This window comes from Labrus mixtus, chromosome 22 (assembly GCF_963584025.1).
Source record: "Labrus mixtus chromosome 22, fLabMix1.1, whole genome shotgun sequence".
Taxonomy (NCBI): domain Eukaryota; kingdom Metazoa; phylum Chordata; class Actinopteri; order Labriformes; family Labridae; genus Labrus; species Labrus mixtus.
The window spans coordinates 18,551,679-18,564,383 of NC_083633.1; the positions used below are offsets into that span (position 1 = coordinate 18,551,679).

At 39.5% G+C, this 12,705-nt stretch overlaps 1 protein-coding gene across 1 annotated transcript; it reads right to left on the bottom strand.

Annotated features, from left to right (window-relative positions):
* Positions 1 to 4,774: 4,774 nt before the first annotated feature.
* LOC132956797 (bile acid-CoA:amino acid N-acyltransferase-like) lies at positions 4,775 to 11,431 on the bottom strand. The gene is made up of 11 exons (XM_061030428.1): positions 11,101 to 11,431; positions 8,590 to 8,796; positions 8,401 to 8,500; positions 8,126 to 8,316; positions 7,905 to 8,044; positions 7,110 to 7,229; positions 6,907 to 6,992; positions 6,734 to 6,818; positions 6,346 to 6,426; positions 5,682 to 5,826; positions 4,775 to 5,097 (listed from the first exon to the last, which is right to left on the bottom strand). The coding sequence occupies exons 2-11, from the start codon at positions 8,780 to 8,782 to the stop codon at positions 4,973 to 4,975; spliced, it is 1,266 nt and encodes a 421-aa protein (XP_060886411.1). The 5' UTR covers positions 8,783 to 8,796; positions 11,101 to 11,431; the 3' UTR covers positions 4,775 to 4,972.
* Positions 11,432 to 12,705: the final 1,274 nt, after the last annotated feature.

A 12,705-nucleotide genomic window follows, 5' to 3' on the forward strand; every position in this document is an offset into this window, starting at 1 on the left:
AGTAACAAAACTCAAAAAATCTGGGATGTAAAGGAGGAATGTGTAGTCAACAGAAAAAAAGGGATGTAGCGTAATTAATTTATTAAGCTATTATATCTTTATTTAACATCGGAGCACCAACTTACAAAGTAAGGAAATTAATGTTACTTGTAGTAATTAATTAATCAGTCAGTTTCATATCTTAAGTTATTAATTGTATGTGTAAAATTTAATATAGAAATGATAAACAATTAAGTATATAGATGAAACAGATAAAGAATATGATTCTTAGGATCGAGATAATGCAATTATAACGTATGGTGACATTATATATTTAGTAACAAGATAAAATGCGGTATAGTTTAAATGACATAATCAGCAAATTATCGGAGAAAAAGTTGATAAACAAATTTTTGGGATTCTCTTTTGATAAACAAATTTTTGGGATTCTCTTTTGTCAGGGTGCTCTGGCAAATCTCTAAAGACTCTTCAACTGGTCCAGAATGCTGCAGCTCGTGTACTGACCAGAACCAGGAAATGGGACCACATCACTCCTGTCCTGGCTTCTCTGCACTGGCTCCCTATACAGTCTAGAATAGAATTCAAGATCCTTCTTCTCACCTACAAAGCTCTAAATGGCCAGGCACCATCCTACCTGAAGGAGCTACTAGTGCCGTACTGTCCCTCGAGAGCGTTGCGGTCCCGGAGTGCAGGCCTGCTGGTGGTACCTACAGTCTCTAAGTGTACTATGGGGGGTAAAGCCTTCAGTTATCGGGCTCCTCTCCTCTGGAATCGTCTTCGAGCCGGGGTCCGGGAGGCAGACACAGTCTGTATTTTTAAGAATAGACTTAAAACTTTCCTTTTTGATAAATCTTATAGTTAGGGCTGGTGCTGGTGTAGACCAGCTCTTAGTTATGCTGCTATAGGCTTAGACTACCGGGGGAACTGGCACCTTGAGCTCCTCTCTCTCTCTCTCTCTCTCTCTCTCTCTGCATATATAGTACATCATATTACTGCATGTATCTATCTATAAATCTCAGTCACTAACCACCTACTTTCCTGGGAGCTCTTGAGCTCTCCTAGGCTCCTCAAGATCGTGGGTTGGCGGCCTGCCAGAACAACCCCCTCCCCACCGGATTGCTGATGGACAGTCTACCTCCCCCCACCCCCTTGCTCTCTATCCCTCTTCCTGCATCTTATCCCATCTCTCCCCTCTCTCCCTTTCCAAGCCTGGCGCAGTCTAGGCCTGTGAAGACTGTTTCATCATGAGCCGGGGATCCGGCCGAAGATTTCTGCCTTTTAATAAGGCAGTTTTTTCTTACCACTGTAACTTTTGCTGCTTTGCTAAAGTGCTCATGATGGATAGGCCGGATCTTTGTAACATAGCAATAAGTAAGGTCTTTTACCTGCTTTTTGTAACATAACAATGAGTAAGGTATTTTTACCTGCTCTTTTGTAATGTTAACAGACAATGAGTAAGGTATTTTACCTGCTTCTTGTAAAGTGTCTCGAGATAACACTTATGAGTTGACGCTATACAAATAAAAGTTGATTGATTGATTGATTGATTGATTCTATTTGGATCTAAAGGAGCTCTGAATAGACACGACTCACAACCTCATCTCTCAACACCCACTGCAGAACCAACGCTCTTACTGTGAGGTGGTTCGGATGAACTCCGCCGGCTGGTCCCGCGTTTCAGTCTCCGGGAAGTGGTTCCTTTCAGGCCCAGAGAGGTCCACGGGCCAGATTAGATGCCTTAGCACCTGGGTCGGAGTATGCAGCTAGGATGGAGGTGGAATGGCAGTTCAGCCGTCATGGTTGTGTCGTCATCAGCTCCAAGTGGATCCAACAGGAAAAATATGAAAGAGTCTTTTGATGCGTCGATTTCCAATTTAAAGGGGCTATATGTAACTTTTTACATGTATAAATAGTTTTTTATCGCCCATTAATAAGCGAACGGTTAACTGATGTGAAAAAGTAGAGGTTCACTGTCTATCTGTGTTCCCCGGGTCATACATATAGCCCCTTTAAATTAACCTGATGGCCATCTCGATGAATCTAAATTAAGAAATTGGCGTTCAAAATTGAAGAGCCAAGACTCTGGAAAAGAAAGTAAAAGGGGCCTTGCTTGAGCCAGAAAGAATTTAAGTTTCTAAAAATGTGCGCTGAAAGTTTATGAAGTTCGGCAGAGTGTTGTCTCTACGGCACAAACTTAAAAGAAGTGATTCAAACTAAAGTCCGAAGAGAAGCGGAAGAAGAAGAGCAAGAACCAGAGATCTGAGCTGAGTCTGAACTTTTATCAGCTGCAAGAGAGGGGGGCCGCCCAAGGGTTACTCCCACTCTGACCGGAGGACCGGAGTTTACTCAATAAGATTAAGAATAAGAATCTAAACATATATACGTCACCATACATTCATTTTGATATTATTTCTGTCAGATCCACATTGATGTAGGTTCACGTCATATGTTTAGACAAGCATTTCTATCAGATTCATGTTGAGATGAAAATCACTCCACCTGGGAACATCCTCAGTCATTCCCAGCCTGTAGGTGAACAAAACCATGTTATACAGTCAGCATTCTTAATAAGACATATTAATAAAGTATGAAAAACAATTGGTGTCTTTAAATAACACCTTCTATAGCTAATATCAAAGAGTATGCTTTATAACACGTCTAAATGTATAATTATGAAGGTTACGTATTCATGGAAATTCGAACACTAGATGGCAATAGCGCTCCACGTCAAATTCATCTTCCTTTTTATAAAACCAAACACGGTCAGTTTTCCATCAGATATCGTGGGGTACAAATATGGAATTCCAAAAGACACGTTGTTAACGGCTCTTCGTCTACAGAGATTTTTAAAAGGAAACTGTCTTCACATTTAATCCATGAGGTCAAACTTTTGCATATATAAAATGTATTTTTTTTCTTTTTTCTTTTTTTTCCATCAACTCACTCATTCACTCCATTTTTAATAGATCAATGCTTGTTTCATTTAGCTGATAGAGGGTTAACATTCTCAGTCTTTCTATTGTATGTATGAGTCTAAGTGTGTGTGTATGAATACGTGTATAGGTTACTGTATATGTGTTTATATTTAACTTTGTTTTTAAATTGTGTAATTCGATTTGTTTAGTTGATTTATTTGTCTCTTAAGAGGTGAGGTCCCTTGTATAAGCCTGTTGGCTTCTTGACCTCTCCTGACACACTTTTTATGTTTTTGTTAATCCTATTTTAATGTATTCTTATATGTGTGCTAATAAATATATATATATATTTTTTTAAATCCTATTAAAACTATAGTAACTCCTATTTGTTAGCTAAACATCAGATTTTGAGTTTAAAAAGATGATTACAATACATTCAATGTGACAATCACAAATATCTAGATGAAGAAAGCTATAAATGTGCATTTAATGCAGAATTCAACGCTGTGGTTTAATCCAGTTCTTTAGCAGTCCTTCAACAGATGGTCAATTCTTATGACTTTGCAGAGACTGTTTTTGGTCACAGTTCATGTCTTTGGGGTCAATTCGTAGATAACAGAGTGTTCTGTTCCAGCTTGGTTGTTAACTCAAGGCTTTGTAAATGTTTATAATATCCTGTCTAGCAGAGCCTGTCTGAGAGGGAGACTAAAATCATTAATCATTAATAATTTCCTCTGTTTTTTGGTAAAAAGTAATCAAGATGTTAATCCACAGTCCTGAGTCCTGCGGAAAGAGAGGTTGTGAAACGTGGCTGCTAATATCGGCTACTTTATCAACCACCTCTGTGTCTGATGTTTATTTAAATGTGCCTCAGGTGATGTGGTCCTAAATAAAGCAAAGTCTCCAAACTGGTCAGCTGTTCCTGGTCCATCGATTATCTCAAAAAAAAAAACACTTAATCCATTATTGATGCCCATGAATCCAACATTTTTTAAAGTGATTGCACCATTTTGTACACAGACATGATCATCCGGCAGGAAAATATAAACGCACACTTTAATTCTATAAATAACATTTCCCACCGTAACCCTATCTTCAGCTTATATGAAGAATTAAAATATATTTTTAAAAAGTCAGAATATTTCAAACGTTCTTGTCACAGTATGGATGGATTTACAGCTGGTTTGACACAATCACAAAAAAAAAAAACATTTGTTGGCAAGCTAACGATGCTAATAGCTTCTGGGAAAAATCGATACGACTACTAAAATTACTAAATAATTGTCTAAATTCACTCCCCAAACTACCCCAAATCTGATTTAATAAGCAAACTATCAAATAAACAAAGAAACAAGTTAAAAAATGAGTTGCTATCCATCAATAGATTAATGAACACCACTTTAACACCACCTCCACATTTGTTCCTTTGGCATTTGTCGTTTATGTTTTAAAGGGTTGAAACACAGAAAATAATAAAAATCAATTGCGGTCACTGTTCCGTCCGTCTTATAAGGACGATCAGTGCGTTGTGCGTTTTAATGTTTTAACTGGCAACATGTACAGTTTGATCTTAAGCTTATTACTCAAGTACCTTTGGCTCGTCTTTCTGTCCCAGATATATTATAAAACCAACGTTTTCTGTACAGGTACCTTTAGACAGAATGTGGAACCATGCCTTTATTAGATGGACAGGACAGTGGATAGAGTCTGAAATCAGGGAGAGAAAGAGAGTGTGGAATGACATGTGGGAAAGAGGCCACAGATTGGATTTGAACCCGGGCTGCTCACTTGGAGGACAAGGCCTCTGGACATGGGGTACACACACTAATTAAAAGGCCAGCGGCGCCCAATCCCTCGTGCAATTTCTGACAGTTTCTAATGACGTCAGCAACTTACATTAATTTAACCTTTGCAAGTCGACTCACCTCGAGTGTTTGGAATGATAAGTTATGGATATAAAGTTATGAAACTAGAGGCACAATATGACCAAAACAAAACCCTAGATAATTATTCAAAAGGTTTTCACACTTTGCTGTGTTTCCTGGTTCTGTTGTCATTCACATCCTGGCTTCGGGGATCGTGCTTGAGTAGAGATGATGCTGTAGAAAAGATAAGATCTTCCTCCAGGAGTCCTCCTGAGCGTCTGAATGGGGTTTGGTTTGTCCTCCCCACAGAACTATCACTGAAACACACAAAAAATGTTTTATTTTAGGGTAAATTATTCTGTGCATTAACCAAAACCAATCTAATCCCAGCTGAAGGGGGAGGGAACAGATTTTGGAAAACGATAGGTAATTAAATCTATAAAGATCTAGATATTCTCTGTGTTTTATCGATTAAAGGAGCAGTATGTAACTCGGACACCTAGTGTTTAAAATGGGTACTGCAGTCCAAATTCTAAACATTGGAGAGAGCTGTCTCCCCTCGCCCCCTCCTCTCTAGAGTCGATGCTCATGCAGGTTGCCATGTGGTGGACACTGAAGCTTCAGTGTTTAGCCAGCTCTGCATGGGTCTGTAAACCTTTCTGTGTTCTAACCTCTCTCCATTTTTCAAAAAGCATCTCCAATATTGATCCTAGTTTGAGCACGTTTCTGCTCGTGGAGCTTATTAGAAACATGCAGAGGCTTTTTAGATCGGGTACAATCACTTCTATCTCAACCAGTTCTCTCGCCCGCTTCCATCGCTGCAACACCTGTTGACCTGATAACTGCTCTCATATCTGGCAAACCGAGGGGCGTCCAAAACGGCTCTCTGGGTAGAACTCACCTTTCTCTTTTGTTGCGGTGGGAGTTATAAATTTGGTAGCTCTGAAGTGAGGTGAGTAGGGCGGCTCGATCAGATGTCCAGTGTTGGGGTACGTCAGTGTGGACAACAGGTGCAGGTTCCCTCCAGAACGCATCATCTGGGCGATCTAAGGGTCAAAGAGGTCAAATGAACAACTACAGTGCGGCGCTAATACCAGAAAACAGAGCGGCTGTTTTCAATTTGACCTGTAGAAATGGAAACTATTTGCACAAGGTCAAAACTGTGAAAACTGTTAAAACTGCACAGTTAGCGGGTTTATGAGTGGATTCATTCTCAACCTGGATTTAAATATGAATTCATTTTATTTGATGTGTGAATACTTCTTCGGTTCTGAAGCATTATTGTAAATGGCTGCAACTATTGTTACCCCTGTTATCAGTATGGAATCATTTCTTAATCATTTTTCATAGATGATGATTTATTCACTTAGTCTAAGAGGTAAAAAATAAAATATTTAAACGTGTAATTTCTCAAAAAAAGGAAATATTTTCTTAACTCGAAGGAACCAGGTAGGTTTGTCAAACTAACTGTATGACTATTTTATTTTGTATTAAAGTGAAAAACAAAAGGCTGAAAATTCTTCAAACTGAACAGTGCATGTGTGTGTGCTTGCGTGCTGACTCACATCCTCAGCAGCCTCCACTGTTGGACTGTTCTGATCATCATCTCCGTTGACCAACAGTATGGGACATTTTATTTTCTGCATCTGAGAGAGAATTCAAAACCGACAGGAACAACTTCAGTGTTAGAATTAGTCAGTGAGGCTCAGATTGATTGATAAAATAAATACAATCTCAGCCTGTCACAACAGCTCGGCCAATCACAGTACAGCGTGATGATAAAGACACAACAACAGCTCCCAAATCTGAACATTTTCTTTGAAATGCTTAAAAAAATCAATCTTAAAACTGACATGTCTCACAGGTGTTTTTAGAACCAGTTGTTCAGTTTGATTGGAGATTGTAGATAAAATGTTATCTCTCTGCTGTGTTTCCAGTGCAGCTGATACTTACATCTATTTTCTGTGAGGGGTCACTGGGAATCGGTAAAAACACATCTCGCCATATGCGGTAGTTGTTCTCATCAAATTGAGCTCTCCTGAGAGCACAGGTACGTTTTCACATCACTCCAACTCTTAAAACATTGTGTAGCTGTTCTTATTTTGCTCAAAGATCAGAATTCTTACTTTGTAAGATTGTTCGGTAGGGATCTTTGAATCATCAGTCGAGGTGCAACCAAGTGATGGCCGCTGATGCACACACAACAATGAGGCTGGAACACAAGAACATGAAACACCTCACTCTCTGGAGCTCATTCATCAAAGAGAGGAAGACGACATGTTTACAGGTTAAGATAAACCAACGCCCACACGTTACATTTGTTACTTACCTTAATGTTTGTGCTTTCAGCTGCCAAAGTAAGGGTCAAAACCACGCCGAGGGAAAGACCCAAAATTCCAACTTTGTCGGGGATCACTTGAGGATGGTCCTTGATGATATTAAACCCGGTCTGTGCAGAAGAAGAAATCAGAATATTAAGAAAGACAATTGGGTTTTCAATTAGCAACATCAATGTACATTTGTTTGCAACATACACTGCAAATATACATTTGCACATATTTAGCACAATGGAATGGATATTGTCTAAAGTATACTTGTTAACTCATCATTCCCTCCCATCCCAGCCCTCCCACCACCCGAGTGCCCCCTCATGTCCAGATGTTACACGAGAAATATTGCATTATTGTTATTAACATTAATAACATAGATATGTAAACAGACAAAATATAAAGCCATATATATAAACAATAAAATAATAAATAATTTTTAAAAAAAGAGTCAGATAAAATAAACAGAAGAAAGGAAGGAAAAAGGAAATTAAATAAATAAATAGGAGAAAGGGGGGGGGGTCACCTCTGTTCCACCTCAAAGTTGTTATTCAGAAAAAGCATGTTTTGTATTTGCAGGTACTATGATAAAAACATTAAACACTTTTTTTTAATAGGATCTGAGAAGAGCATGCTGTTGGAAATGTTCTCACTGAGTTTTCTTGTAAAGTACAGACCAGTCTTTTCTGAGAATCAGAAAGTTTTCAACCAAGAAGTAACTCACAGCCTGTGAACTCTGTGCCAGGCATAGGATAGGGCCCAACATGTGGAGACTCTGAATGAGATAAAACACTTACCTCAAAATCCTGTGTCTGTAGATCTGCTGACTGCAGCACCAATGAAGCATAACCATGAGATGCCAGCAAGGCCGAACGATACTCCAACAGCCCTCCTCCACCTCCCCAAATATCCAAAAGCCCGGGGAAGGGTCCAGGACCTGAGGAGAGAAGAGTCTGATTATTAGTTCGATCTCTCTATCAGCATCAACTGGGCGGAGGAGATGATGATGCAGGTGTACCTGGAGGTATGAAGAAAGTCCCTTGCACTCCTTTTTCTTTGATTTCAATCCTCTGGACTCCAGGAGCCATGTACCATCTCTCTGTGAGCACGGAGGCCAGAGGAGACTGCTTCCTGAAGCCCTCGGTTATGTGTCCACTGTAGACGGAGATGTGGACCAGCATGGGGCTGGTGACTTCCCTCTTTCTCAACCTGACAGGCATAGATGGTTTGTCAGGGGGAAACAGGCATTGTAAGAAGTCTGCAGCTTCAAACAGACAGCACTTATCATTTTACCTGAGACCCGTGCGGCTGCCGGGCTCAGGCCGCATGCTCCACAACAAACCCATGGCTTCTTTTCCCGTGTACGTGCCCCCAAGACTCAAATCCTCTGCAACTACAAAAGCATTGAAATGTCAACAACATGAAAACAAAACACAGAAAAAGCATATCGTCCTCACTGCACATGGTAGATTTAAACCCCACCGGACACTGTTCCTCTGTGATCACTGACGTAGTGTCCATAAGCCTCCCAGTAGTCCTTGTCCTCCGAGTAGAGGAGGGCATGAAGTGTGACTGGAGATGCTGGGGGCAGATTCTCCACCACCACCTTGAACGTCTCATCAACCAGAGCCCGAGTGGGGACAACAGAGAGACTTGTAGGAATAGTCTGGGACATGTTCGCCTTGTGGTCTGTGAAGAAATGTAAACACATGTTTAATGGTTACGCGTGTGTGTAACAAAGAAGAGGAATGTCACCAATTAAAATGTACTCGTTGGGACTTGGGTTGGGAACCGGACCAAGACTGGAAATTGGTCTGGTAGCTGGAGAGGTGCCAGTTCACTACCTGAGCACTGTTGAGGTCTCCTTTCATGTGCAGCCCCTTACTCTGACATCTCTCTATTAGTGTCCATATGTAGCCGGTCTGTCTTGACACTCGGTGCGCTACGAAAATGTCTCTGCGTTGTGTTGTGTATGGATGAGAGGAAGACCAAAAACTTCCTTGCCAACTGTAGCAGATTTATTATCACAACATTTGTGTAAAATAAAATACATTCAGTACAGCAACTTCATACGACTGGGCTTCAACATGCACACCTCTCCTCAGCGGGCTCTCAGGCCATCTGAGGAGAGGTGCAGTGTTGCCAGATCTCGCGAGAAAAACAAGCAACCAGCTCTATGGAAACAAGCCCAAAACAAGCAACCTGGCCCCTCATAAAAATCAAATGAAGCCCAACAGGTGACCTAACCTACCACATAGTGTAAAAGAGAGGCCACTTGATAGCAGTATATATATATACAGTATATATATATACTGTATATATATTGTCTCTTTTTGATTCGATCATTTTTCGCTTTATTGTGGAAAGTTGGGAGAGAATCAGTAGGGGTTCATACAGGGAGCAAAGCAAGCCCAAACAAGCAACTGCACTTTAGAAAACAAGCCCAAAAACCTGCAACCTGCGACTGACAATATTTGCTTATAACAAGCGGACCTGGCACTGTGGGACACAGAGGGAAGGAAACAACACACCCCGGCAGGGAGACAGCTTTTGCCACAGATTGAAGAAAAAAAAACAAAAAAACAGATAATGTGTGCATATTTTACTGAATTGTTATTGCATTGTGTATATAAATTCAGAGTGATTCAACTTTTGTTTTGTTTCTGTTTTTACTATGATTGCATGAGAGCTGAAGGAAAGACAGAGGAGATTAAATGTGTCTGAACTGGATCAGTCCAAAGGGCAGATGAGGAGACACTTGGAATTACTTCACAAACACTGGAAGCTTGCGGATGACAGCACGTAGGGATCCTGAATCCAGTTTGATCAAGGCCAGTGTGGTTTTATCCACAAACTCTTTCAGCAAACACCTGCATTTCTCTATATGTGTATACATATATATAGTCAACATTTTTGATACATGTTTAGTTTGTTTTTACATATAGGCTTACAGTATTTCTTCTTATATATCACATTGCAATTATTTAGGAGGAAATCTTGGCAACAGACTGACTAATTGAAGCATTTGGTTAATTTATGGAGTATTGTTGAGTTGATTGATCATTTGTGGAGAAGTTGATTTGTTTCAATTGCTGTTGAGTGCTGTGAATGCTGGTTTCATTATCTGAGTATGGTCTAGCTTCATTTGGGCTATTTTGAGATGGAACATTGACATTATTTCCATAATTTTAAGATAAATAGGTGTGATTAGATGCATTAGGTGATAAACAAGTGCTTTAGCTTTCATAGTAAGAAGCCTTTGGTCTCCTTTGGGGTTGGCAAATTCATTCACTTTCAAGTGTGGTAACACGGTACTTTCTAAATAGTTTTTAACTATTTCAGTTTGACTTACAATACGAGGAACTAAGAGGGTCATTGTAATGTCAAAGATGGACACCAAAATTACAAAACCAATCACTCCTGTTGATGTAGTGCAGAAGACTAATCCTCTTGTTAAAAATATTCCAAAAATATCAGAAAAATGGAGCAAGCGTTGGCCTGACATTGACCAGCCTTGGCCAGTAGAAGGGACTTTGAACCCGGATGTGATTAAAACAGTACAGGTGCTTGTGTCTACATATAAGGTAAAGCAAAAGAAAGGCAACAAGGGAATCCACATCATCACCCTAAAGGATCTTCTTCTTTCTCTTATACTACACTTAATGCAAAAGTAAATGTATCTCCAAAACATACACTTCAAACATAGACTGTAATATTCAGATTTCAAAGCTGTAGTTACTAGTTTCTTTTTGGATAATAAGTGCACAAAAAACAATGTATTAGTTCATAAAACACCATATTTCATTACGGATTCAATTAGCCTTAAAATTATGAAAGCAGTTACTTAACCACAGCCAACAATATTATATCAGGAATATCTATTTGTTAAAGACAAAATAAAACAGTGTTAACTATTTACAAAGGACATAATGCACCGCTTTTAGTGCCAGTGTTTTTAAATACTGTAACCAAGATAAGCTTCAATCACTTTACCTTTCTTTATGGATGTTTCTGTCCCCGTTCAGAACCTTTCCAATGTAAGGTATAACCAGAAACCTGAAGATTCTCCCGACGCTGTTAACTGAAACTATTCAATCAAAGTTAAATTCCGGTCATGCATTCACCCTCGAGGAGGATTACACTTGCTCGCTTAGCCCGACTGAAGAGCAGACTGTTTAAACCGGGTTAGCTGTCTCCACATTGCAGTTTACAGTTTTCCATAACCACTATATATAGTAGCTGATATTAGCAGCCACTTTTCATAACCTCTCTTTCAGCAGGACTCAGGACTGTGGATTAACATCTTGATTGCTTTTTACCAAAAAACAGAGGAAATTATTAATGATTAATGATTTTAGTCTCCCTCTCAGACAGGCTCTGCTAGACAGGATATTATAAATATTTACAAAGCCTTGAGTAAACCACCAAGCTGGAACAGAACACTCTGTTATCTACGAATTGACCCCAAAGACATGAACTGTGACCAAAAACAGTCTCTGCAAAGTCATAATAATTGACAATCTGTTGAAGGACTGCTGAAGAACTGGATTAAACCACAGCGTTGAATTCTGCATTAAATTAACATTTATAGCTTTCTTCATCTAGATATTTGTAATCGTCACATTGAATGTATTGTAATCATCTTTTTAAACTCAAAATCTGATGTTTAGCTAACAAATAGGAGTTACTATAGTTTTAATAGGAATTTGACGTGTAGTGCTATTGCCATCTAGTGTTAGAATTTCCATAAATACGTAACCTACATAATTATACATTTAGACGTGTTATAAAGCATACTCCTTGATATCATCTATAGAAGGTGTCTAAGACACCAATTTCTTAGACGCATCAAAAGACTATTTTAATATTTTTCCTGTTGGATCCACTGGTTGTGTCGCTGATGACGACACAACCACGACGGCTGAACTGCCATTCCACCTCCATCCTAGCTGCATACTCCGACCCAGGTGCTAAGGCATCTAATCTGGCCCGTGGACCTCTCTGGGCCTGAAAAGAACCACTTCCCGGAGACTGAAACGCGGGACCAGCCGGCGGAGTTCATCCGAACCACCTCACAGCAAGAGCGTTGGTTCACAGCTGGTGTTGAAAGATTAGGTCGTGATTCGTGTCTATTCAAAGCTCCTTCATATCCAAACAGAAAAGGATACTATGAACTTTTACAACACCTGGAATAAACAATCGAGCGGAAACAGAACACTCTGCTATCTACGACTTGACCCCAAAGACATGAACTGTGACCGAAACCAGTCTCTGCAAAGTCGTAAACATTGACCATCTGTTGAAGGACTGCTGAAGAACTGAATTAAACCACAACTTTCAATTCTGCATCAAATGAACATTTATGTCTTTCTTCATCTAGATATTTGTAGTTGTCACATTGAATGTATTATAATCATCTTTTTAAACTCAAAATCTGATCTTCAGAACAGGAATAAGAGTTATGTTTAATAGGAATTTGACGTGGAGCGCTATTACCATCTAGTATTAGAATATCCATGAATACGTAACCTTCATAATTATACATTTAGACGTGTTATAAAGCATACTCTTTGATATTAGCTATAGAAGGTGTTATTT